The sequence below is a fragment of the Scyliorhinus torazame genome, chromosome 15 (assembly GCF_047496885.1).
Source record: "Scyliorhinus torazame isolate Kashiwa2021f chromosome 15, sScyTor2.1, whole genome shotgun sequence".
NCBI lineage: Eukaryota > Metazoa > Chordata > Chondrichthyes > Carcharhiniformes > Scyliorhinidae > Scyliorhinus > Scyliorhinus torazame.
The window spans coordinates 203,530,979-203,558,637 of NC_092721.1; the positions used below are offsets into that span (position 1 = coordinate 203,530,979).

General features: G+C 49.5%; 1 protein-coding gene across 1 annotated transcript in view; it reads right to left on the reverse strand.

Annotated features, from left to right (window-relative positions):
- The window catches only part of LOC140392133 (arf-GAP with Rho-GAP domain, ANK repeat and PH domain-containing protein 1-like), a 209,737-nt gene that overhangs the window by 97,028 nt on the left and 85,050 nt on the right, over positions 1–27,659 (reverse strand). Inside the window, 11 exon segments of the mRNA XM_072477471.1 lie at positions 528–614; positions 3,322–3,402; positions 3,404–3,473; positions 4,868–4,973; positions 5,900–6,115; positions 8,010–8,173; positions 19,241–19,286; positions 21,062–21,254; positions 22,394–22,496; positions 24,184–24,319; positions 26,114–26,245. Coding sequence (XP_072333572.1) covers positions 528–614; positions 3,322–3,402; positions 3,404–3,473; positions 4,868–4,973; positions 5,900–6,115; positions 8,010–8,173; positions 19,241–19,286; positions 21,062–21,254; positions 22,394–22,496; positions 24,184–24,319; positions 26,114–26,245 — 1,334 coding nt within the window.

The window sequence follows — 27,659 nt, forward strand, 5'->3', positions numbered from 1 at the left end:
GGCTGGTGCACATGCGCAGGGTTTTGGCGTGCGCACCAGTCAGCGAGCACGCATGCGCAGTGTGGCCGCATTTTTTTGATACGGGTCGTGGTCATTTTGAAGGCCGCTCGCAGCCGGCAGTGTTAACACCCGGCTGCTGCGGCTGTTGGGTGCGGATTTGTGCGATCGGGAGCTCCCCGACGGACGGCTCCGCGACCCTGCCCGTACCCGCCTGCGACCCACCCGCGGGTCACGCCCCCGACTTTGACAATGCCTGTTCTAGATGGTTGTGGGTTTGTAAGGAGCTGTCTGAGGAGTCTTGGTGAGTTACTGCAGTGCACCGTGTAGATGGTACACATGGCAGACACCGGGCGTCCGTGGTGGAAGCTCCCCACCATCTTCTCAGGGGCCATCAGGCATGGTTAATAAATGCTGGCCTATCCAGCAGGGCCCACAACACGGAAAAGAATGAAAAATGGCCCTCAGGAAAAAGCCTATTTTGACCTAGGTCTCACAACCCGTCAAACCGGGATAACGACAGAGCCTACCTGGCTCGACTGCATCAGACACACATCCCGCAGTTTGATGATGCTGACAATTTCATCCAGTTGCTTCTTAAGTTGTTGTTCATCAACCTGTGCAGTCAGAGAAAGAGTGTTTAATCGTGTTCGCCTCGACAACACTTACACCTGGTCAAGGTTATCCCAACATCATTTCCAATTCATTTGAACATAGGAACAGGAGGAGGCCCATCGAGCCTGATCCGCCATTTAATACGATTACAGCTGACTGGACTTTAATGTCTCTTCCACCCACTATCCCCGTAACCCTTTACATTATTGTTAATCAGAAACCCATCAATCTCTGCTTTAAACACACTCATTGACTGACCTTCAGGAGATAATGAGGGTGTGGAAAATAGGACATGTAAAAAAGGCAGTCCGTTAATCTTCATGTGGATTGGGAAAATCAAATTGGCAGAGGTAGCCATGAGGAAGAATTCAGAGTGTATTCGGGACAGTTCCCCAGGACAACAAGTTGTGGACCAGCCAGGGAACAGGCTGTTTTGGATCGGTAGTGTGCAATGAGACAGACGTAATGAACAATCTCACAGTAAAAGAACCCCTGGGAAACTGGGACCATGGGCGAGATCTACGGGCCGCGTTGCGCCGGGTAGATGCCGGGTAATCCCTCTTCCGGGAACAAACCGGCTCGCCGCGCCTCACGAGATCTAACGTGGCCTTGCGAGACGTGACGATGTGAGACCCGCCCATTGTGGGCGGAATCACTTTCTGGCAAATCTACCCATGGGAGTGAGCCAGCGAGACCCGCCCTGATAGGCCTTCCCGAGATCTAACCAAGGCGTGGGATCTAACCCCTCGCCTTGCGGACCTCGGGTGAGCGCAGTTCAGTGCCGGTCTCCACAAACGGGGACGGGACGGGACGGCACTCGTGGGGCTCTCCCAGGAGATTGGAGGAGCCCAGGAGCTTGCCCTCTGGGCAGGGTGGCACCCTGACACTGCCGGTGCCACATGGGCACCTGGGCATAGCGAACTAGAAGGGACACTACCAGGGTGCCCGGCTGGCATTGTCAAGCTGACATTTTTTTCATGACAGGAATCAGGCCCGGGGGTGCCCAGCGAGGATGCCTGGGGGGGGGGGGGGGGCTGAAGATCCCCTCATCAGTGAGTTGGGCTTGGGGAGGTTCAGTGGTCGAGAGATCAGGACGCCATTTTTAGCAGGTGAAGTATGGATCTGTCGGTCTAAATGACCCCTTCCCGAGCTGTAAATACTGTCGAATTAGACCATGACTGATCCGAGTCTTAGCTCCATAACCATTAACACTCTGACCCAAGAAATATCCATCAATCTCGGTTTTGAATGTACGAATTAAGGACAGGAGCGGGCCATTCGGCCCCTCGAGCCTGCTCCGCTATTTGCTAGAATCATGGCTGATTGGATGGTTTCATCACATGACCTGACCCCATACCCCAGCCATCACGTCCATCCTGGTGACGTACGGCCCCCCCTACACCAATTGGAAAGCAACAAGACTCATTGCTCAGCTGGGTGATGTTTGGCCGTCAGCCCAATGGCCTCCTCATCCCCAATTTGAATGTTTCGATACCCGGTGAAGAGGAATGTTCGTAGTGAACGGCATAAACACAAAGCTTTTTTAAACCTCCCGACGGTTTTTCTCTGGGGGTTGCACAGCCGCGTCCCGGTGATTGGCCTTCGATCCCTGGAGGCTGCAGGCCAGTCCTGGAGGGTCGGCAACCCTGACTGTGCTGGACCAAATGGGCCTCACTCAGTTCAATCCCTGCACCTTCGAATTTCAGTCGGCCTGCAGAGTCACGGACTCACTATGCGTAGGAGAGACCATGCTAGCTCTCTGTAGGGAAATCCAGTCCGTCCCATTTCCCCTTCTCTATCTGTTTAGCCCAGGAGCTTTATTTCTCTCTTTTCCACCCATTTTACCTTTCAAATCATTTGGCATCTTCACTAATTACTTAATTGGGCTAGAGCGGGGCTCACCTGCCGTCACTGTTGATAAACTATTTGACTGCAGGTTGCATCACAGCTCATCCTCCTTGGCTCCCACAGCAGCATTGTGGTTGAATGAGGAAACAATTGGTTTCCCGCAGCCAAGGGAGCAAGCCAAGGTCACACCGGTGCGATCAGCCTCTCACTTGGTTACAGAGTTTACGGTGCAGAAGGAGGCCATTCGGCCCATCGAGTCAGCACCGGCCCTTGGAAAGAGCACCCCACTTAAACCAAACCTCCACCCTATCCCCGTAACCCAGACCCGAACCCAAACCCATTTGGACACCAAGGGGCAATTTATCATGGCCAATCCACCTAACCCGCACATCTTTGGACTGTGGGAGGAAACCGGAGCACCCGGAGGAAACCCACGCAGACACGGGAGAACGTGCAGACTCCGCACAGACGGTGATCGAACCGGGACTCTGGAGCTGCGAAGCAACAGTGCTAACCACTGTGCTGCCGCCACCCCCCCCCCCCCCCCCCCCCCCCCCGGATCTGAGCTGAGAAAATGGAGAAATGCTGGTTGCGGGGGATGTCATGTTTACGGCAGACGTGCGGGAGTCTCCTGGCAAAGTTGGGAGCCTTCCCGATGGGAGGACTGCAATAGGAGGGGATTTGTCCTCCCCAGGCACAGGGCAGGACCCTCATGGGGCTTGGGGGAGGGGACTGGCGGAGGGGTGTCGGAGGTAAATGGGGGTCAGCGGTATGAGCAGGTGGCGAGGGAGTAACGGGGACTGGGAGGGGAGGTGGGAGACGGGGAAATCAAAGCGGGAGTTCTCCTCGTGTGTAACTTACATTGAAGAGGTCAATGAAATGATTGATGAGGTCCTCCACCACACGACCTGCCTTATTGTCCTGTCCATCAGTCTGGAAGAGAGAGTGTGGGCCCGAACACAATGGCCAGATTGTGCATGGTCATCTGGTTCTTGTCAGAAACCCTCTGAACACTGAGCACAAAAAACAACCAGTCATTAAACACATTCCACAAAACGCTGCTTCAAGGACCTTTTCTTACCCTCGAACCGGGGGGGGGGGGGGGGGGGGGGGAGGGAAGAGGGAGGGAGAAAGGGAGGGAGGAGAAAGGGAGGGAGGGGAAAGGGAGGGAGGGAGGGAGGGGGACCCCCTCGTAAACCTGCTCCTGGGTCTTTCCAAGGTGACCATTAACAGGTCCGGGCAGCGGGCAGTCAATGGGGGTCACCTGACCAGATTGCCAGCCCCTCTACCGCAACGAGCCCTGCAGAGGGAGCACGCGATGTCCACTGGTACGTGTGAGGGCTGGGGTACATCATCACCTCCGGGAATGTCATTTTAATTTAATTACATAAGATTCCTTTAACGTTTTGTTTCAGTTACAGTGCCCCGTCAGGGACTGTCACCCTCTCTTAATTGTTCTTTGTCTTGCCGACATATTGGTCTTCAGAAAAGCACATAGACCCCCGCCCGACTGGCACAGTTGGTAACCCTCCTGGCTCGTGAGCTGTTCGATCCGGGTCTAAGTTCCACTCCAAGCTTTGTTCGCCATGGAAGGACTGGTCACATGACTGAAAGACGCCCGTTAATTAGCCTCCAAAATCCTTATGAGATGAGATTCTCTCCTTCTAACCGTCGTTAATTTGTTTAATTCTTTTTCGTGTACTCAAGAGAGACTCCATGTGCTGTCTGCTGGAAACCCTCGAGGCGTTCCGTGACCCGTGGACACAGAGGCTGGCGTGCATCATCAGCACCACCCCCTGCCCACCTCACCCCCCGCCCCACCCCACAAAGTGACATTTTAATTCGATAAGTTTCTGTTAAAGTTACAATAATATAAAATGTCAACTTGGGTATTTATCATTTGCTGAATGATTTATGGATAGAAGAGAGAGAGGCTTCTGGGACACAAGGTGGACATTTGCAATGTAAAGCAATTCTGTAAATAAACAAAAGTGGTTTCCCGCATCGCCATCTGCCCGTCAAGGGTTTAACACCCTGCACCCTCTCGAGGACCCTCACGCCCATCCTAAAGCGTGGTGACGAGGACTGAACACAATGCTCCAGTTCGGGTCTAACCAGAGCTTCATGAAGGTTCAGCAGAACTTGCCCGCTTTTGGACTCAATCTCTCTATTTATGAAGACCAGGGACCCATCTGCTTTGCCAACCGCTCATTGTGTCCTGCGATTCTCCGAAATCGATGCACACGCACCCTCACTTGCCCCCGTCCCTGCGCACTCTTTTAGAATTGTGACCGTAAACCTATATGGCCTCTCCCTATCCATTCTGACAAAATGCCTCGTCCCACCTCTTCCAACCTCACCGTTTCTCAAGGTATTTGCAGTGATGGAGTGGGATATGGAGTCTTACCAATAGAGATGATTGATTAAGGCTTTGAGCGTTGCACGGTTGACTTGCGGAAGGCATGTAAAGAGTGTCTGATACTGCAGGATCTTCTGTCGCTCTTCCGGGATCACTGAGATGCAGAGAAATTAAATAAAGTCACATCGGTTGAAGCACGATTTCAACATTCAGGTTATTGTTTTAGTCTCTGGGACCTCAGTCTTTGGGGAGCAGTGTGAATTGGTGTAATATTCACAGGATACTGAGCTCTCTAAGAGGGCGTGACGTCTTCCACGATTGTCACTGTCGCACTGGGAGACAAGAGGTCAGTCCTATACGGAAAGAGACAGGGCAATAATGGCTTCCCTCATCCAATACGATGCAATTAGTAGGGGAGGGCAGGTGGAGGGATGGTACCCACCCTCACTGGACACGTGCATCCACACGGAGCAAGAGCTCTGATCCCCACTCGCTGTAGCTATCCAGAGGGGAGCTCTACACACTGTTCCCCTTCCAAATACTTCATCCAATTCCCTTTGAAAGTCACTCTTGAACCTTCTTCCCCCTCCCTTTCGGACAGCAACTCACTGCAATAAGATAATGTTTCATCTCCCTCTCTGGTTCTGGCATGGTGGCTCAGTGGTTAGCACTGCTGCCTCACTGCGTCAGGGACCAGGGTTCAATTCCAGTCTTGGGTGACTGCGTGGAGTCTGCATATTCTCCCCGTGTCTGCGTGGGTTTCCTCCGGGTGCTCCGGTTTCCTCCCACAGTCCAAAGATGTGCTGGTTAGCTGGAGTCACGGGGAGAGGGCAGGGGAGTGGGCCTAGATAGAGTGCTGTTTCAGACGGTCGATGCAGACTCAATGGGCCGAATGGCCTCCTTCTGCACTGTAGCAATTCTATGGATTCTGATTATCTTCAGTCTGTCACCATCCTGTCTCCGTATTTGCTCCATTAAAACCCTACCAAATCTTCCCTTAACATTATCTACTCTGAGGAAAGCAACCCTGCTCTTCACATCTCCAACGTGTGATAAATAGCAGGCGGGTTATCAGCTTACTCGAGGTGTGAAACCAGTTTTGGTAGGCCTCGTCGGTGAAGATGCTCTCTCCGATACTCTCTCTGAAAAAGCGTTTCAAGGTGTTGGAGACATCATCGACATGATGCTCCCCTTCCCTCAGCCTGACACTGCGAGCGTCCTTCAGGAACATCTCCAGCAGGTTTGTGGTTTTTGACTTTTGCCCACTCTTCCGGTAAATCCCTTCGGAGGTCAGACCTGTAAAGCGGAGAGACCGAATCGAGGATTAAAAATAGAAAAGAGTGAGGGGCGACATCTGGCTGTGGTTAGAACTGGGACTGCGGCGCCGAGGTCCCAGGTTCGAATCCCGGCCCTGGGTCACTGTCCGTGTGGAGTTTGTACATTCTCCCCGTGTCTGCGTGCGTTTCACCCCCACAGCCCAAAGATGTGTAGGTTAGGTGGATTGGCCACGCTAAATTGCCCCTTAATTGGAAAAGAAAAATAATGAGCTGCTCTAAATTTATTCAAAAAAATAGAAGAGAGTGAAAATTTACACCCTGTTTAACTTTTCAACCTTCCTCCAACTAGGATCCTGCTCGTTCAACTGGGGAGATGGTGGCATGCTGGGAATGTTACTGGGGCTATTAATCCACAGGCCCGGCTCTCGGCACATGGCAGCTGGTGGAAGTTAAGTTCAATTAATAAAAATAAATCCAATTCATTAAATAAAAATCTGGAATATAAAGCTCGTCTCAGTGATGGTGACCTTTAAACTATCACCGATTGTTGCAAAAACCCATCTGGGTCACCAATGTCCATCAGGGAAGGAAATCTGCCGCCCTTACCCGGCCTGGCCTACATGTGACTCCAGGCCCACAGCAATGTGGTTGACTCTCAAACGTCCCTCTGAAATGAAGGGCAGTTAGGGATTCGGCTAGGGCAGCCCGGTGGCACAGTGGTTAGCACTGCTGCCTCATGGCGCCGAGGTCCCAGGTTCGATCCCGGCTCCGGGTCACTGTCCGTGTGGAGTTTGCACGTTCTCCCCGTGTCTGCGTGGGTCCCACCCCCACAACCCAAAGATGTCCAGGCTAGGTGGATCGGCCACGCTAAATTGCCCCTTAATTGGAAAAAATGAATTGGGTCGTTAGGGATGGGCAACATACGCCCTATCCACCGACCCCCACACCCCATGAACAATTGTTTTAAAATGAAATAAAACCAGGACAGTGCTCAGGAAACAAGGGTTCGTAGGGATATGGAACTTCCTTCCACAAAAAGATTTTGGTACCAACCCAATCAAATATCTTACTGAACAATGGAACAGGCTCGATGGACAGAATAACCTCCCCCAATCCCAATTAAAGAACAGAAAATGCTGGATAATCGCGGCAGGTCTGCACCAACTGTGGAGAGAGGAACAGAGTTAACCTTTCAAGTCCGTACGACTCCATCAGAGCTAAAGAGAGGGGGGAAATGTGATGGACTGTATAGTGTTTAAGAGGGGGCTGAGCGGGTGGGCACAAGACAAGGGGAGTGTCTTAAGACTAAAGAAGGAGCTGACAGTGGCATAAAGGTAAGAGAGCAGAATGTGTTAATGTCCGAACGAGGGCAAGAACTGTTTCCTACTCGACAACAGTGATTACACTTCATAAAAAAGTACCTCATTTGGCTGCAAAGCACTTTGAGACTTCCTGAGGTGAACAAATTTAGATGTCCCGCATCTAGAGATGGATGCGTGAGACAGGTGAAGCACATGTTTGTCTACTTTCTGTAGCTTGTTGGTCCTGGAACCGGTGGCTAGTCTGACGGCAGAGGCTCTAGCTTGCGGGGGGGGGCACTCCACATCAAGCCTGGCGGACCAGGAGGCTGACCAGTTCTTACCGCCAGCCGTTGGCCTGTGTTTGGAAGGATTTACAGATCGAAGGTCTACCTGCTTGGCTGCCATCCGGCCATCTAGTCCTGAGGTGGGAATCAAAACGTCAGGCTCAGAGTTAGGGTCACCACCCATTGCCCCACAAGCTCTCCTCACTGAAAGACGAGAGATCTTTCTTTATTGGGACAAAGACTGAAAAACCAACGAGAGATGCTGCTTGTGTGTCCCCCCCCCTCATCGTGATTCCTCCAGCAGGACCTCCCCGCTTCCCTGACTCACCGTACTGGGTGATGTACGCGATGCATCGCTCTACAACAACTGGGATATCTTCGTCTGTCAGCTGTTGTTCCGATAAAGTGTTCCCCATGCTTCCAGCCGCTCTCTGAATTGCACTGTTCCATCCGATAAAGTCCAGCTTCCGCTCTGCCTGGATGTACAATGTCCTGGGGAAGGATAAGACCGCAACACAACAGCGATTTACACTCATACACCATTATTACATCAGGCATGCTTCAGTGCTTGACACCCTCCGCTCTGAGTCACAAGTTTTTGGGTTTGAGTCCCACTCCAGAACAAAATAAAAATCAAGGCCAAAACTGCAGTGTAGTACTGAGGGAGTGCTGCACTGTCCGAGCAACCACATTCCAGGATGAGAGGTAGAGGGGAGACCCTGTGTGCCCCATCAGGTGGATGCAAAAGGTCACCACGTCAAGAGGAGAATTCTCCCCGGTGCCCCGGGCCAAACTCATCCCTCAAACAACATCACAGAAGACGAGATTGTCTGCTCCATTATCACACTGCTGTTTGCGGGATCGTGCTGTGTGCAAATTGCCCACCGGGTTTCCTAGATCACAACAGTGAATACGCCTCGAAAACGACATCATTGGCTGCAACTGGGATTAACTGAAGAAGTTAAGGAAACCTAAGGAAAAAGCATATAACTGCACAAAGGTGAGGGGCAGGGCAGATGATTGGTCAGACAATAAAGAATGGCAGAGAATATCGAGAAGGTTAATCAGGAGAAAGAAATTAGAGTATGAGAGGAAGCTAGCTAGAAATGTAAAAATGGATAGCAAGAGTTTCTACGGGTTTTTAAAAAAGAAAGGAGTTCATAAAATGAGTGTTGGTCCTCTGGAGAGTGAGAATGAGGGGGGGGGGTGACATTACACGGAGTTCATAAAATGAGTGTTGGTCCTCTGGAGAGTGAGAATGAGGGGGGGGGTGACATTACACGGAGCTGTGGCAAACACGTCTCCGGGTCCTGATGGACTTCACCCTCAGGTGTTAACATGGGTGGCTAATGAGGTAGGGGAGGCATTGGTGTTAATTTTCCAACATTCACTAGATTCTGGGAAGGTTCCATCAGACGGGAAAGTAGTACATATAACCCCTCTATTCAAAAAGGGAGGCAGAAAACAGAAAACTGTAGGCCAGCATGGTTGTGTGAAAGGGAAATCACATTTAACCAATTTATGGGAGTTATTTGGAGGAAAAATATAAATGATTTGGAGGAAAAATATAAATGATTTGGAGGAAAAATATAAATGATTTGGAGGAAAAATATAAATGATTTGGAGGAAAATGTAACTGGTCTGATTAGTAAGTTTGCAGACGACACAAAGGTTGGTGGAATTGCGGATAGCGATGAGGACTGTCTGAGGATACAGCAGGATTTAGATTGTCTGGAGACTTGGGCGGAGAGATGGCAGATGGAGTTTAACCTGGACAAATGTGAGGTGATGCATTTTGGAAGGGCTAATGCAGGTAGGGAATATACAGTGAATGGTAGAACCCTCAAGAGTATTGAAAGTCAAAGAGATCTAGGAGTACAGGTCCACAGATCACTGAAAGGGGCTACACAGGTGGAGAAGGTAGTCAAGAAGGCATACGGCATGCTTGCCTTCATTGGCCGGGGCATTGAGTATAAGAATTGGCAAGTCATGTTGCAGCTGTATAGAACCTTAGTTAGGCCACACTTGGAGTATAGTGTTCAATTCTGGTCGCCACACTACCAGAAGGATGTGGAGGCTTTAGAGAGGGTGCAGAAGAGATTTACCAGAATGTTGCCTGGTATGGAGGGCATAAGCTATGAGGAGCGATTGAATAAACTCGGTTTGTTCTCACTGGAACGAAGGAGGTTGAGGGGAGACCTGATAGAGGTATACAAAATTATGAGGGGCATAGACAGAGTGGATAGTCAGAGGCTTTTCCCCAGGGTAGAGGGGTCAATTACTAGGGGGCATAGGTTTAAGGTGAGAGGGGCAAAGTTTAGAGTAGATGTACGAGGCAAGTTTTTTACGCAGAGGGTAGTGGGTGCCTGGAACTCACTACCGGAGGAGGTAGTGGAAGCAGGGACGATAGGGACATTTAAGGGGCATCTTGACAAATATATGAATAGGATGGGAATAGAAGGATACGGACCCAGGAAGTGTAGAAGCTTGTAGTTTAGTCGGGCAGTATGGTCGGCACGGGCTTGGAGGGCCGAAGGGCCTGTTCCTGTGCTGTACATTTCTTTGTTCTTTGTTGTTCTTTGAGTAACATGTGGTGGATAAAGGGGAACCTGTAGACGTACTGTACTTGGATTTCCAGAAGGCATTTGATAAGGTGCTACGATGGGGGCCATTTTAGCTCAGTGGGCTAGACAGCTGGCGTGTGATGCAGAACAAGGCCAGCCGCGTGGGTTCAATACCCGCCTTCTCAACCTTGCCCCTGAGGTGTGGCGATCCTCCGGTTAAACCACCACCAGTCAGCTCTCCCCCTCAAAGGGGGAGAAAGAAGCCTATAGTCATCTGGGACTCTGGCGAATTTATGTTACATTACATCAAAGGTTATTATGGAAAATAAAAGCCCATAATGTAGCAAATTATCCTGGACTAAAGATTGGCTGGCTGGCAGGGAACAGAGTACACATAAATGGATCTTTGTCTCATTGGCAGGATGTGCTGAGTGGAGTCCACATGGGTCTGTGCTGGGGTCTCAACATTTTACATTTTACATCAATGACTTAGATGAGGGGAGTGAAGGGATGGGAGCTAAACCTGAGACAACAAAATATAGGTAGGCAAGTATGTTGTGAAGAGGACATTAAGGATTTGCAGGTGGGTGGGTATAGATGAGTTGAGTGAGTGAGGAAAAGTCTGGCAGATGGAGCGTTTTCTTTTTTAAATTTAGAGTACCCAATTATCTTTTTCCAATTAAGGGGCAATTTAGCTTGGCAAATCCACTTAACCTGCACATCTTTGGGTTGTGGGGGCGAAACCCACGCAAACTCCACACAGACAGTGACCCAAAGCCAGGATCGAACCTGGGACCTCGGCGCCGTGAGGCAGCAGTGCTAACCACTACTCCACAGGTGGAGTATAATGTGAGTTGTTCACTTTGGCAAGAAGAATGAAAAAAAAGATTACTTATTACTCAATCAATCAATCAAATCAATCAATCAGAGGACAGCTGTTGAATTGTGAGATGCAGAGGGATTTTGGTGTTTCAGTGCTGAGTCGCAAAAGGTTAGTGTGCAGTTAGGTTAGAAAGTAATTAAGAAAGCTAATGGAATGCTATCCATTACGATGAAAGGAGTTGAACAGAAAAGTAAGGCTTTGGTTATACAGGGTATTGGTGAGGTCACAATACTGTGTGCAATGCAGCTTTCATCTTATTTAAGGAAATGTGTCAATGTGTCGGAGGCGCTTCAGAGGAGGTTCACTAGATTGAGTAGGTTGTCATACGAGGGAAGGTTAGATAGACTGGGCTTGTTTCCACTGGAGTTTATTAATAATAATAATCGCTTATTGTCACAAGTAGGCTTCAATGAAGTTACTGTGAAAAGTCACCACATTCCGGCGCCTGTTCGCGGAGGCTGGTACGGGAATCGAACCCGCGCTAGTGGCCTTGTTCTGCATTACAAGCCAGCTATTTAGTCCACTGTGCTAAACCAGCCCCTTAGAAGAGTGAGGGGTAACTTTATTGAAGTTTATAAGATCCTAAATGGTCTTGACAAGGTGGGTGTGGAAAGACTATCTCCTTTTGTGGGGGAGCCCAGAACTAGGGGGAACCTGTTTGAAAATGAGGGCTCATCCTTTTCGGGCAGAGATGAGGAGAATCCATTTTCTCTCAGAGGTGTGCGCGCCGCTTTGGAACTTTCCGCCTCAGAAGGAGGTGGAGCCGGAGTCACTGAATATTTTTAAGGCCGGGGTGGATAGATTCTTGTTGGGGAAGAGAATCAGAGGTTACCGCACGCTGGATGGCAATGTGGAACTCAAAACACAGACAGGTCAGCCGTGAAAATCTCTATAGAAACAAAGTCTTTTGGTTTATTCCTGTAGTTAAAATGTCTCCAGGCCATAAATCAGTCAAAATGACTGACGGTAAATCAGAGGAGGAGACTAGAACTCACAGCCCACGAAGGAGACAGTGAAAAATCTCAGAAGGAAATTGGAGTTGAGGGTAATAAACCTGCAGAGTTACGGAGATAGAACGGGGGAATGGGACTGACTGGATTGATCTAGAGAGCCAGCGTGGAACTGATGGGCTGAATGGCCCTCTTCGATACTGTAAATGACTCTATGAGCAGCACGGTAGCACAGTGGTTAGCACTGTGGCTTCACAGCACCAGGTGCCCAGGTTCGATTCCCCAGTGGGTCACTGTCTGTGCGGAGACTGCGCGATCTCCCCGTGTCTGCGTGGGTTTCCTCCGGGTGCTCCGGTTTCCTCCCACAAGTCCCGAAAGACGTGCTTTTAAAAGATTTTCCACATTTTCTCCCAAATTTACACCCGCCAACAACAAACAATAATCAGTAACAAATATGTCAATCCCCATCTCAATAAAAACAATCCCATCCTCCCACCAAACCCCAAACATTAGCCCGCATGTTCACACAAACAAATGACAAAAAGGAATCTGGGATCACCCATAGTCACCATTAATACACACAGCCCCCCTCCCCCTCCACCACCCCCAACTAATGTTCAATGTTATCCAGTTCTTGAATGTGCATAATGAATAATGCCCATGAATTGTCGAACCCCTCCATCCTTCCCCTCAGTTAAAACTTAACTTTCTCAAGAGTCAAGAATTCCAACAGGTCCCCCCGCAACGCCAGGGCACAGGGTGGAGGGGTTGCTCTCCGACCTATCAGGATCCGCCTTCGGGCGATCAACGAGGCGAAGGCTACAACATCTGCCTCCGCGCCTGTTTCCAACCCTGGCTGGTCCGACACCCCGAATATGGCCTCCCGGGGACCCGGGCCCAGTTTCACGTGCACCACTTTAGAGATTACCCTAAAAACCTCCTTCCAGTAATCCTCTAGGCTTTGGGCAGGACCAAAACATATGAACGTGATTAGCGGGCCCACCCCGCAACGTTCACACACATCTTCGTCTCCTTCAAAGTATTGGCTCATTTCGCCCTCGTGAGGTGTGCTCTGTATACCACCTTCAGCTGTATCAGCCCCAACCTCGCACACGAGGTGGAGGCGTTCACTCTCCGGAGCACCTCACACCAGATCCCCTCCTCCATATCCTCTCCCAACCCTTCCTCCCATTTTGCTTTGATCCCTTCCAGTGGTGCCTTCTCCTCTTCCAAAATAGCTCCGTAAACCACCGACACTACCTCCTTCTCCATTCCCTCTGTCGTCAGCACCTCCTCCAGCAATGTGGAGGCCGGCTCCACCGGGAAGCTCTGCATCTCCTTTCTGGCTAAATCTCGAACCTGCATGCATCTAAACACTTCCCCCCCCCCCCCCGTTCCAGCCCATACTTCGCTTCCAGCTCCTTCAATCCTGCAAACCGACCCCCAAGAAACAAATCTTTTAGTGTCTTAATCCCCTTCTCCTCCCATTTCCGAAAATTTCCATCCCACTTCCCTCGCTCAAATCTGTGGTTCCCCCGAATCGGCATTTCCCTTGACTCTGCCCCCAACCCGAAGTGTTGGCGAAACTGCCTCCAAATTCTCAATGAAGCTATTATTACCGGACTCCCTGAGTACTTCCCTGGGGCTATCGGGAGCGGCGCTGTTGCTAGTGCTTTCAATCCCGACCCCCTGCACAAACTCTCCTCCATTCTGACCCACCGGGAATCAACCCCTCTGACCCAGCTCCGCACCTTCTCCCCATTCGCCGCCCCGTAGTAATACATCAGGTTCGGGAGACCCAAACCCCCTGCCTGCCTTCCCTTCGGGGTATCGGAGCAGCCAGGGCTACACATGGGGAAGGGGGCCGACGCCCTTGCTTTCCTTCCCTAATCGCACGCCGGAGAATCCTGCTCGGCTGGCGATCGGCAGCACCACCCACAGCTGCAGACTGGCTCGCTGACCTCTCGGAATTTCTCCACCTGGAGAAGATTAAGTACGCCATCCGAGGGTCAGAGGAAGGCTTCCTGGATACTTGGGGGCAGTTTGTCAGCCTGTTCAAAAACCTGTTCGAGGCCGGGCGGTATGGGGACGCCACAAGAGAAGAGGAAGGGTGCTGAAACCAATGTGGGGGGGGGATAACATAGACCGATCCAGAGGGCAGCAAAATGTACGTACAGTTAGTCAAATGAAGGACAAAACAAACCTCTCTGTAAAATAAAGGAAATTAGCGCGGGCATGGAAAATGTAATGTATATAAGTAACAACTGTTTATAAATATGAGAAAAGCCAATAAAAAGATTTTCAAAAACAAAAGAAATGTACCTGTGGAGCCCCCCCCCCCCGCCTCCCGGGCAACCTGCACCCCCAGGTACCTAAAGTGAGTCCCTGCCCTACAGAATGGCAGCCCCTCCCACCCCTGCCCCCACCCCCGGCCGAGACAACACAAAATACTCACTCTTGTCTCGATTTAGTTTGTACTCCGAGAAAGACCCAAGCACTCGAAGCAGCTCCAATATTCCCCCTATCGACACTCTTGGTTCCGACACGTATAACAGCAAGTCATCGGCATAAAAGGATACCCTATGCTCTATCCCCCCACCCCGCGCACTATTCCTTTCCATACCCCAGAACTTCTTAATGCGATGGCCAAAGGCTCAATCGCGAGTGCTAACAGCAGGGGGGACATAGGACATCCCTGCCTAGTCCCACGGTGGAGTGAAAAGTATCTCGAGCTGATGTTGTTTGTGCGGACACTCGCCCTCGGCTCCTTACATAGTAGCTTTACCCAGTTCAGTACCCCCATTCTACCCGGTCAAACGCCTTCTCAGTGTCCAATGCCACAACCACCTCTGTCTCCCTCCCCTCCACCGGTACCATAACCACGTTCAATACCCACCTAATGTTTGAAAAGAGCTGCCTCCCTCTCACGAACCCCGTCTGATCTTCACCTATCACCTTCGGGAGGCACTCCTCCAGCCTATCCGCCAGTACCTTCGCCAATACTTTTGCGTCCACATTCAGAAGTGATATGGGCCGATACGACCCACACTCCGTCGGATCCTTATCTTTTTTTTAGCAACAGGGAAATTGATACCTGCCCCAAAGTTTGTGGCAATACCCCCTTCCCTATCGCCTCTTCAAACATCCCCACCATCAGGGGTGCCAGCTTATCCTTGAATTTTTTATAATATTCCACCGGAAACCCATCCGGCCCTGTCACCTTCCCCGACTGCATCCTCCTAATCGCATCCTTTATTTCCTGCTCCACTATTGCTCCTTCTAATGTAGCCCTGTCCCCCTCCCCGAGCCTCCGGTACTCCAACCCATCTAGAAATCCCTGCGTCTCCCAGCCTTCCCAGGGTGGCTCTGACCTGTACAACCTCTCATAAAACTCCTCAAAGACCTTGTTAATCAGATCCGAAGCCACCACCAACATCCCTGCCCTATCCCTCACCTGAACAATTTCCCTTACCGCTGCCTCCCTCCGGAGCTGACCTGCTCCCAAAAGACGTGCTTGTTAGGTAATTTGGACCTTCTGAATTCTCCCTCAGTGTGCCCGAACAGGCGCCGGAATGTGGCGACTAGGGGATTTTCCCAGTAACTTAATTGCAGTGTTAATGTAAGCCTACTTGTGACAATAAAGATTATTATCCAAGCCTTTGATCAAAGAGGTAGGTGTTAAGGAATGTCATAAAGACAGAGAGAGAGAGAGAGAGAGAGAGAGGTGGAGCAGTTTGGGGAGGGAATACCAGAGCTTGTGGCCAAGGAAGCTGAAGTGATTAAAGTCAGGGATGTGAAAGGTTAGAATTGGAGGTGCACAGGGATCGGGAGAGTTGTAGAGATGGATGTAAGCACATTGGAGGGTTCTGAACAAAAGTGACATTTATTTGTTTAATTGAGTCGGTGCTTGACTGGGAACGAACACACGTCAGCAAGAGCAGGGGTAACCAGGGAGCGAATCATCATCCAAACCTTTCATTTCAAGAAGCAGAGAATCATCACAGGAACCAACGGATTGTTGTTTGTGGTGAATGGCGGACTTTAGGAATATTGGATTCTCAATATTGGGACAGTTTAAGGGTTGAAAGCCTGGGGTTATAGTGCGTTTGAATGCAGTGGTAATGTTTTTTTTCAAAAAGAAGGCTGTTTTGTGGGGTCTGAGAGCTTTTAGAAGCCAGAAGGTGAAAATGACCAGAGGAATGTGTTTTTCAGTCTGGGCTAGTGCACTGTGGTTTAACTGGGGGAAGTCCCTGGGGAGTTAATGTCCTTTTAGCATGGAGAGGTCATTTGTTTTTCAGCTTGGGGAGATGATGCCATTGCTGGTTGGAGCTAGGGAATTCAGAGACATCTTGAAAAAGCTTTGGAGAGTTGCAGTCTGAACTGGCAATCCTTGCCTTGACCACAAGTAAAGGCAGTTTTCACTCCCAATACGACAGTGATAAAGAGAGTAATAATATTTAAAGCAGGGCAGTCTTGTCTGAGGACAAGGAAGAAACTGAAGCCCACCAGGTAAACCAGCTTTTTGAAGATATTCAGCCAGAGTCTGCAGGGGTTCTAACCAAAGCCCAAATCGGGTTTGTAAAGCAAGTATTACTCTGTGCCATGCCGATTTTAAGTTAGATTGAGAGCTGTATGTTTATTTTCTTGTTTAATGGTGAACTGAGGAGTAGTGTTTAAGGGGCCGTTGTAAGCTGTTCTTTTTTGCATGTGAAGTTAAAAAGTTTAATAATGTACTCACAATAAAGTTTTGTTTTAAAAGTAAACAAATCCTGGGCTGGATTCCCTGCAAAACGGAGAATCCCGCCCACTATTTTTGCATGCAATCACTCCTGGAGCGAATCATTCTTTCATGGCAAATGGAGTTTAATCCGGACAAACGTGAGGTAATGCAGTTTGGTAGGTCTAACACAGAGGGGAAATATACCGTAAATGGCAAAACTCTTAGATCTGGGCGTGCAGGTTCACAGATCTTTGAAGGTGGCAACACAAGTGGACAAGGTAGTCAAGAAAGCAGACGGAATGCGTGCCTTCATTGGACGGGGCATCGAGTATAAAAACTGGCAAGTCATGCTACAGTTGTACAAAACCTTGGTATGGCCGCACTTGGAATATTGCGCACAATTCAAAGTCGCCACACTACCAGAAGGATGTGGAGGCTTTGGATAGGGTACAGAAGAGGTTTACCAGGATGTTTCCTGGTCTGGAGGGTGTTAGCTATGTGGAGAGGCTGAATAGACCCGGACTGTTTTCATTAGAAAGACGGAGGTTGAGGGGTGACCTGATAGACGTCTACAAGATTATGAGGGGCATGGATAGAGTGGATGGGCAGGCACTCTTTCCCAGGGTGGAGGGGTCAGTCACCAAGGGGCATAGGTTTAAGGTCCGTGGGGCAAAGTTTAGAGGAGATGTGCGAGGCAGGGTTTTTATACAGAGGGTGGTGAGTGCCTGGAACGCGTTGCCAGGGGAGGTTGTGGAAACAGATACATTAACGGCGTTCAAAAGGCATCTCGACAAACACATGGATAGGACGGGTATAGAGGGATACGGCACAAGGAAGTGCTGAGGGTTTTGGTCAAGGTTGGTATCATGACCGGTACAGGCTTGGAGGGCCGAAGGGCCTGTTCCTGTGCTGTATTGCTCTTTCCGTCCAGTCTTACAAATAAACTACAATATTGGGATTTCTGTCTAATATTCTAGGCAATGTTGGGGTGGGGTCTGGGATGGTAATATATTGGATAAGGAGTGGCCTGGCATGTGGAACCAGGCTGGGGAAATGGTGTACAACTACACATCGGGCCACAATCTAATTGAAGAGAGTTAGGACACAATGGTAATCTGACAGATTCAACATCTCGTTTGCTGATACCCATTTCTTAATTCGCAATTGTTGTAAAACGTTGTTGAAATTCTCAAGCTGCTGTGGTAGGATTTGAACCGCACCCCCCCACCCCCCCCACACACACACACACACCACACCCAGCCCCCTTGTCTGGATTCCCAGTCCCAGATCAAAAATACCGAGACTACAATTCCCGTACTGCACCCCCAGGAGTCAGGGCCCCTGCTCCACCCCCCTGGACATCTCATGGTGGCTCTCCCTCAGACTCAGTATTTCAGCTTCCAGCTCCCATCTCAATCAGAAATACAGGAGGGGAGAGGGTTGGAAAGCAGGATGGAGAAAGGTTTAAAGGAGCGGAAAGATAGGTGGAGTGGCAAAGCCGTGTGCCAAGCAGAAAGAGCGGAGCTTTCATCAATCATGGTGCCACGGCGATATGAGCCTTGGTGAGACCACAACTATGTGTAGTTTGACCTCCTCATTACGAACTGCTTTGGAAGCAGTTCACAGAAGGATCACTGGGCTGAATCCGGGGGTGAAGGGATTGTCTGATGAGGAAAGGTTGATCAGGTTGGGCCGGTACCCATTGGAGTTTAGGAGAATGAGCGATGATCTTATTGAAACACAAGATTGTGAGGGGGCTTCACAGGGTGGGTGCTGAGAGAATAATAATAATTTTTATTAATGTCACAAGTAGGCTTACATTAACACTGCAAGGAAGGTCCTGTGAAAATCCCCTCGTCGCCACACTCCGGCGCCTGTTCGGGTACACCGAGGGAGAATTCAGAATGTCCAATTCACCTAACAAGCACGTCTTTCGGGACTTGTGGGAGGAAACCGGAGCACCCGGAGGAAACCCACGCAGACACGGGGAGAACGTGCAGACTCCGCACCGGCAGTGACCCAAGCCGGGAATCGAACCTGGGACCCTGGAGCTGTGAAGCAACTGTGCCAACCACTGTGCTACCGTGCCGCACAAATCTAAGGTTCGGGGGACACGGTTTCAGAATAAGGGGTCTCCAATTTAAGACGGAGATGAGGAGGAATTTTTTCTCTCGGAGGGTCGTTAGTGTTTGGAATTCTGCAAACCCCCCCCCCCCCCAGAGAGCAGTGGAGGCTGCGGGTCAGTGAATATGTTTAAGGACAGATTCTTGATTGGTGCAGGAGTTAGGGTGGGGGGGGGGGGGGGGGGTGGGGGAGGGCGGAGGAGACGGGCAGAAAAGGGGAGTGAAGACCACATTCAGGTCAGCCACGATCACATTCAACGGTTGAACAGGTTTGATGGGCCGAATAGCCAACCCCTGCTCCTATTTCTTGTGTTCTTACCGCCTCTTCTCCACCAACACCAGGACCTCGTGGTCAGACTGTTCCGCTGCAAAATGGAAAAGGCACCGGTTACGGTTATCGGTTACGCCGGCTCAAGAAGTCAAATTAATATTCAGACAACGTCATCCATCAAACCAATGAAACGCCTGCCCTCACAGGTGGCCGTGAACGATCCCAGGGGCACTATGGGAAGAACAGGGGAGTTCGCTCCGGTGTCCTGGGGCCAATATTTATCCCTAACCAACATCGCTAAAATAAACAGATTATTATTATTAGCCACTATTGGCTGTTTGTGGGAGCTTGCTGTGCACTCCATTGGTTGCCATATTTTCTACATTGCAACATTCGGACAAAGGGTCACATGTGGACCAATGTGATTGACTCAAAACTACTGGCTTCAAATCCCAGGTTCCAGTGAAGGGCAGCCTCACTGTTATTGCCAAATACATGGGGCTTGCATCAGAGCCACACGCCATTCGGCCCAACTGGCCCGTACTGGTCTGGATGACTCTTTGTCGTTTGGATTTGTTTCTGCCTCACGTGTTCACTTAACTTCCCCTTGAATGACTCTACCATACAGCTCACCCACGCCCGTAGGAGCGAGTTCCACATTCTGAACAGTCACTGGGTACAGGCAAGGGGTGATCAAACACAGATGTTTAAAATGCCAAATGGATTTGAGAAGGTATACGCAAAGGGGCTTCCCTCTGACAGGAAGTCCACTACAAGGAGGGCAATTTTATTTCTTTATCCTTCCGTGGAATCCATAGAGGCCATTCGTCCCATCGAGTCTGCATCGACCCTCTGAAAGAGCACCCTATCCAGGCCCACTCCCCTATCCCCATAACCTCACCTAACCTGCACATCCCAGGGCACGAGAGGGCAATTTATCATGTCCAATCCACCTAACCTACACATCTTTGGACTGTGGGAGGAAACCGGAGCACCCGGAGGAAACCCACGCAGACACGGGGAGAACGTGCAGACTCCGCACAGACAGTGACGCAAGCCGGGAATCGAACCTGGGACCCTCGGGCTGTGAGGCACCAGTGCTAACCATTGTGCCATGTGAGCATCTCTGGCCAGGCTAGCATATGCCCTTTCCTAATTGCCCTTATGGCTTGCTGGGCCATGTCAGAGGGCAGTTTTGAGTCAATCACATTGGTCCACATGTGACTCCAGTCCGGATAAGGGCGGCAGATTTCCTTCCCTAAAGGACACTAGTGAACCAGATGGGGTTTTTACAACAATCGATGATAATTTTATGGCCACCTTTGCTGAGACTATCTTTATGTATGCCAGGTTTATTAACAGAATCCAAATTCCTTAGTGGGATTTGAACTCCTGTCCCCAGAGCTTTAGCCTGGGCCTCCGGATTACTAGCCCAGTGACACGACCCCTACACCATCATCTCCCAGTAAAGCTCGAAACATAAGCTCATTCAGGGGTGAAACATTGCTTCACACAAAACTAACCCAGGAGAGGGAGCGATTGTGGGATTTACTGTTTGTCCATTGATTTTTATGGGATCTTTCTGTGCACAAACTGGCTGCCACGTCTCCCCCATTACAACAGTGACTATACTGCAAAAAGTACTTCACTGGCTGTAAAGAGATTGGGGACTTCCTGAGGTTGTGAACGTGCTACAGAAATGTAAGTTCCTTCTCTGCCTCCGCAGAACCGCCCCCCCCCCCCCAATACTGACTGCAGGAAGGAGACACAGGGTGAGGTGTACAACGGGAAGGCTAAGGGTTAAAGGATGAGGAAGTGGTGGATGGAGGAGGGCTGACCACATGGTGAAGTAGGAAGACCCTCCCTTACACAACTCTTGAAGCTTCCGGAGGTTAATGGCCTCCTCCTTGTCCGAATCCTGGAACCAGGCGTAAAGTGTGGAGGTCACCAGCGCAAACCAGCCCACCTTCGTTAGCTCCAGGTTCAGTCCGTCCTTGTACTGCAGGCGTCCAATTCGCTCAAAATCATGGTTCATTAGGTCGATCCCAGCCGGAAGGAAGGACTGCAGAGGGGAGGAGGCAGTGATGGCTAGATCATCAATAATCCACGGTAACAAGGAAGAACACTCCCAAAACATTCCACATGCGCCTGGGCCGGGGAGTGGTGGGAGGGAGGGGAATGTAAAGGATTCTGTTGCTGACCGCTCTTCACTAACTTCTACCGTAAATTATATGTTCCTGTGTGTGGGCGCACATGCATGTGGATGCATGTGCAAATCTACATGTGTCTGAAGGCCAATGTCGCTGTGGGTAAATGTGCATCCATGTGTGTACATGTCAGCGTGTCAGAGTATAAGAGCAGGTGTGTGTGTATTTGCATGTGTGTGTGAATTTTTGTGTGTGTATTTGCGTGTGTATTTGTGTGCGTGTATTTGCATGCGTATTTGCGTGTGTATTTGCATGTGTATATTTGCATGTCTGTGAATTTGCATGTGTGTATGTGTGTGTGTTTGTATATGTATTTGCGTGTGTATTTGTGTGCGTGTATTTGCATGTCTGTATTTGCACGTGCGTGTATTTGCATGTGTGTATTTGCATGTGTGTATTCACGTGTGTATTTGCATGTGTATATTTGCATGTCTGTGAATTTGCATGTGTGTATGTACAGATGTATTTGCATGCCTGTTTGTGTACTTGTGTATGTATATTTGTACATGTGTGTATTTGCGCAAGTACATATATTTGCGTGTGTATGTGTATATTTGCGTGTGTGTGTTTCTGCCTGTCTATCTAGGCCAGTGCCCCAGTGCAGTACTGAGCGAGTGCTGTGCTGCCAGAGAAGCCCTATTTCCAATGAGCCATTAAACCGAGTCCCTGTCTGTACTCTCAGGGGGACGTGAAGGATGCAATAACACCATTGCGGAGAGCTGCAGGCGCCTTCTCTCCAGGGTCCCTGTCAATATTTATCTCTCAACCAACATCACAAGAAGGATTATCTGGGTAATAGTAACGTTACTGTCTGTGGGATCTTTCTGGGCACATATCGGTAGCTGCATTTCCTACGTTACAACAGTGACCACACCTCAAAAAATACTTCATTGCCCGGAAGGCAGTTTGGGGCATTCTAAGTTTGTGAAAAGCATTTACAGAAATGCAAAATCTTTGTTCTTTTGCATCATGGCAATGTTACCGGGGGAGTTACCTTGGCGATCGATTTGATCCACTCTTTATTGGACTGTGCGCTGTCTGTCCCAAACATAAACAGGCGTTCAGAATCCGTGAACACCTCAAACGTGTGTTCAAACCTGAAAGTAAGAAAAAGAATTCAGGTCAGCGTGTCAGGAAATGTCACCAACCGATAGAACGATGACACATATTGAACTGAAGGTGAACTGCCTCAAGCAAGGAAGCAATCTCTGATTGCTAACACGTTATGCTACTCTTGTTAACACTCCTGTGAGGGGGACTAACACCCTCCCTGGACACAATAACCTCTCCAGCCTGAAAATCTACTCTTCAAAAACACCAGCAGTGGGATCATTGCTGTCATTGTAGCTCTGCCAACACACACACACACAATTGAACAGACCGTGTTCAACCCAGCCCACGCTTGCAAAACCCAAAACAAAATGTCTCCTGTTAGATGCAATTGGGCAGCACTTGCTGAACAATCCTGAGTGCGCTAAGAGCTACGCTAACAGCTAATTTAGGAAGATCAGTCATGCTCGTAACGTGGCTCATTTACATTGAATAGAAGTGGCACACACCCCTACACAGGGACTCATCCTCTGCAAACAAAAGGAATATGCTCAAGCCTACCCCCTTTTTTTGAATAACCCAGGAACTTGGGGAGACTCAAGTTCCCTGTTACTTTCTCCATGGCAACACCTCAGCCAATCAGAGTCGATTTCCCAACCAATCAGCACCCTATTCTATACCCTTGTGGCAATTTGGCATCCTCGCATTCGTCCTGATGCGTGTGAGACAAAAGATTTCGGCAACATCTCTCCTTTCAGTGACGTCATTTTAGTATAGTGTTTTGGCAGCCAAATCGTGGAAGATGGAATATTTGGTGAAGTAAAACTACTTTATTACTGCTTTACCAAGTGCTATTGTTATGGGCCAGGGTTTAGAGAACCCCAAAGTGTATCATGGAGTTCACCTGACCTACAACTTTTAATAGATTGTGGTAAGGGGAGCACACGGCCCACTCTACAGGTGTCGTACAGCAGAAATGGAAAAGTATTTTTTTAAAGCAAAACAATGTTTATTCCATGAACTCAAGTTCACCTTTTTAAAACATAGTGAACATCTTAGCAACCATCAATTCAAATGCAACCCCCAAAGAATACAACACTAAGTAATCCTTAATAACTTCCCAAACAACATCCAGAAGACAAAAGAAACACCTTTTAACAGAAGCACATTAGGTTTACATACACTACTGAGAACATTTGTAATTCTGAATTCACCAAATGATCAAGAGAGTCTTTTCATGGCAGAGAAATCAACAGTACACCTGCTCTGTCTGGCTTCAGCTCCAACACTGAAAACGAAACTAAAACACACCCTGCAGCAAACAGCCTAAAATGAAAGTAAAAAGCTGACAGACAGCCCAGCTCCACCCACACTCTGACATCACTGCAGTAATGATGAGCAGCCAAACATTTCTTAAAGCGACATTCTCATGACACTATCACTGTTTTATGTTACAGATAGATATATATATCCACCATGTTTCCAGCTCACACAATTTTGGTTCGACAATCTAACATTCTATAAATGCTTGTCCAGCCAGCAATACCCAAAACCCAGTGAAAAAATGTTTTAAATCATGGAATTGCAAAACCAAGAAATGACTTGTTCCTAATTATTCCCAACTGTGTGCTACAGAGTGCAGGGTTCTTGAAATTGTCTTTTATGCTCAATGTTTCTCAACAGTGCGCGAGCTGTGGATTCTGCAATCGAACGGGCAGTCCCGTCACCACCTACCCATGAGCCGCCGGACTGTTGATGCTCAGGCACACAACTTCACTCATCCCGATAGTGCCATTGGGTGTGGAGTTCCTGTCACTGTCGTAGTAACTGAGCACACCATTATCCAGGACACACCATCGTTTGCTGAACTCTATCAGAACATCAATGGGGACAGATTTAGCTGGACGGCTGGAGAAATGTAAAAGGTGAAGAACAATCGATACTGGATCTCCATTCAAAGGGAGCACGTTCGAGGAGGGAGCCAATGTAGCTGAACGACTTTCCAAGAGGGATTACCTCCATCAGGGACCCCTTTGAAAGAGGGAGTCTCTCAGCGACCCCTTTGAAAGAGGGAGTCTCTCTGTCAGGAACCCCTGTGAAAGAGGGAATCTCTCCGTCAGGGACCCCTTTGAAAGAGGGAGTCTCTCTCTCAGGAACCCCAGTGAAAGAGGGAGTCTCTCCGTCAGGGACCCCTTTGAAAGAGGGAGTTTCTCAGAGACCCCTTTGAAAGAGGGAGTCTCTCTGTCAGGAACCTCTGTGAAAGAGGGAATCTCTCTGTCAGGAACCCCTGTGAAAGAGGGAGTCTCTCCGTCAGGGACCCCTTTGAAAGAGGGAGTCTCTCTCTCAGGAACCCCAGTGAAAGAGGGAGTCTCTCCGTCAGGGACCCCTTTGAAAGAGGGAGTTTCTCAGAGACCCCTTTGAAAGAGGGAGTCTCTCTCTCAGGAACCCCAGTGAAAGAGGGAGTCTCTCCGTCAGGGACCCCTTTGAAAGAGGGAGTTTCTCAGAGACCCCTTTGAAAGAGGGAGTCTCTCTGTCAGGAACCTCTGTGAAAGAGGGAATCTCTCCGTCAGGGACCCCTTTGAAAGAGGGAGTCTCTCTGTCAGGAACCCCTGTGAAAGAGGGAATCTCTCCGTCAGGGACCCCTTTGAAAGAGGGAGTCTCTCTGTCAGGAACCCCTGTGAAAGAGGGAATCTCTCCGTCAGGGACCCTTTGAAAGAGGGAGTCTCTCTCTCAGGAACCCCAGTGAAAGAGGGAGTCTCTCCGTCAGGGACCCCTTTGAAAGAGGGAGTTTCTCAGAGACCCCTTTGAAAGAGGGAGTCTCTCTGTCAGGAACCCCTGTGAAAGAGGGAATCTCTCCGTCAGGGACCCCTTTGAAAGAGGGAGTCTCTCTCTCAGGAACCCCAGTGAAAGAGGGAGTCTCTCCGTCAGTGACCCCTTTGAAAGAGGGAGTTTCTCAGAGACCCCTTTGAAAGAGGGAGTCTCTCTGTCAGGAACCCCTGTGAAAGAGGGAGTCTCTCTGTCAGGAACCCCTGTAAAAGAGGGAGACTCTCCATCAGGGACCCCTTTGAAAGAGGGAGTCTCTCCGTCAGGGACACCTTTGAAAGAGGGAGTCTCTCCGTCAGGGACCCCTTTGAAAGAGAGAGTCTCTCTGTCAGGAACCGCTTTGAAAGAGGGAGTCTCTCCATCAGGGACCCCTTTGAAAGAGGGAGTCTCTCCGTCAGGGACCCCTTTGAAAGAGGAGACTCTCCGTCAGGGACCATTAGCGCAGCACGGTAGAACAGTGGTTAGCACAGTTGTTTCACAGCTCCAGGGTCCCAGGTTCGATTCCAGCTTGGGTCACTGTCTGTGCAGTCTGCACGTTCTCCCCGTGTCTGCGTGGGTTTCCTCCGGGTGCTCCGGTTTCCTCCAACAGTCCAAAGATGTACAGGTTAGGTGGATTGGCCATGATAAATTACCGAGTGTCCAAAAAAAGGTTAGGTGGGGTTACTGGATTAAGGGGATAGGTTGGAAGTGTGGGCTTAAGTTGGGTGCTCTTTCCGAGGGCCAGTATAGACTCGATGGGCTGAATGGCCTCCTTCTGCACTGTACATTCTGTGATTCTATGACCCCTTTGAAAGAGGGACCCCAGTAATGAACGAATCTCAAACCCAATCACAAGTCTTACCTTCTTTGGACCTCTTCTCTGTGATTGGTTTCCCCATGGATGCTGTCTTGTAGAGGAAGCCATTGTGAGTGATGGACTGAGGGGCCACGTAATACTGCTTGTCGAAATGGCCCAGCTCCAAACGTGGAGCCTCTACAGTGGAATGAAACGAGAAGGAATTCACATTAATATCACACCCTGAGCCACCGCAACACCCCATATTGCTTTGTTTCACGTTCTGTAACACAGTGACAGCCATAAAGCCATAAAGAAAACACAGCAGCCAACATGAGCACAGCAAGATCACACGAACAGCAATGGAAAATTACCCGGTAATCTGTTTTGGTGATGTTGGCCGGGGGCACATATGGACACAGGATATTTGCGAACCATTTGACCAATTGGCGGTCACCATCCCATTGGGGGTCTTTCCTATCCACCATTTCCCTGTAACCGTGCACAATCTTACTTTTCAGAGAACACTCCAATTCCCTTTTGAATGCTACAATTGACCCTTCCTCCACCACACTCACAGACAGTGCATTCCAGATACTAACTACTAGCTGTGTGAATCTGTCTCCACCACACTCACAGACAGTGCATTCCAGATACTAACTACTAGCAGTGTGAATCTGCCTCCACCACACTCACAGACAGTACATTCCAGATCCAACCACTCGCTGTGTGAATCTGTCTCCACCACTCTTAGATGGTACATTCCAGATCCTAACCACTCGCTGTGTGACTCTGTCTCCACCACACTCACAGACTGTACATTCCAGATCCAACCACTCGCTGTGTGAATCTGCCTCCACCACACTCACAGACAGTACATTCCAGATCCTAACCACTCGCTGTGTGAATCTGCCTCCACCACACTCACAGACAGTACATTCCAGATCCTAACCACTCGCTGTGTGAATCTGTCTCCACCAGACTCACAGACAGCACATTCCAGATCCAACCACTCGCTGTGTGAATCTGTCTCCACCACTCTCAGATGGTACATTCCAGATCGTAACCACTCACTGTATGAATCTGCCTCCACCACACTCACAGACAGTACATTCCAGATCCTAACCACTTGCTGTGTGAATCTGCCTCCACCACACTCACAGACAGTACATTCCAGATCCTAACCACTCGCTGGGTGAATCTGCCTCCACCACACTCACAGACAGTACATTCCAGATTCTAACCACTCACTGTATGAATCTGTCTCCACCACACTCAAAGACAGCACATTCCAGATCCAACCACTCGCTGTGTGAATCTGTCTTCACCACTCTCAGATGGTACATTCCAGATACTAACCACTCGCTGTGTGAATCTGCCTCCACCACACTCACAGACAGTACATTCCAGATCCTAACCACTCGCTGTGTGAATCTGCCTCCACCACACTCACAGACAGTACATTCCAGATCCTAACCACTCACTGTATGAATCTGTCTCCACCACACTCAAAGACAGCACATTCCAGATCCAACCACTCGCTGTGTGAATCTGTCTCCACCACTCTCAGATGGTACATTCCAGATCCTAACCACTCGCTGTGTGAATCTGC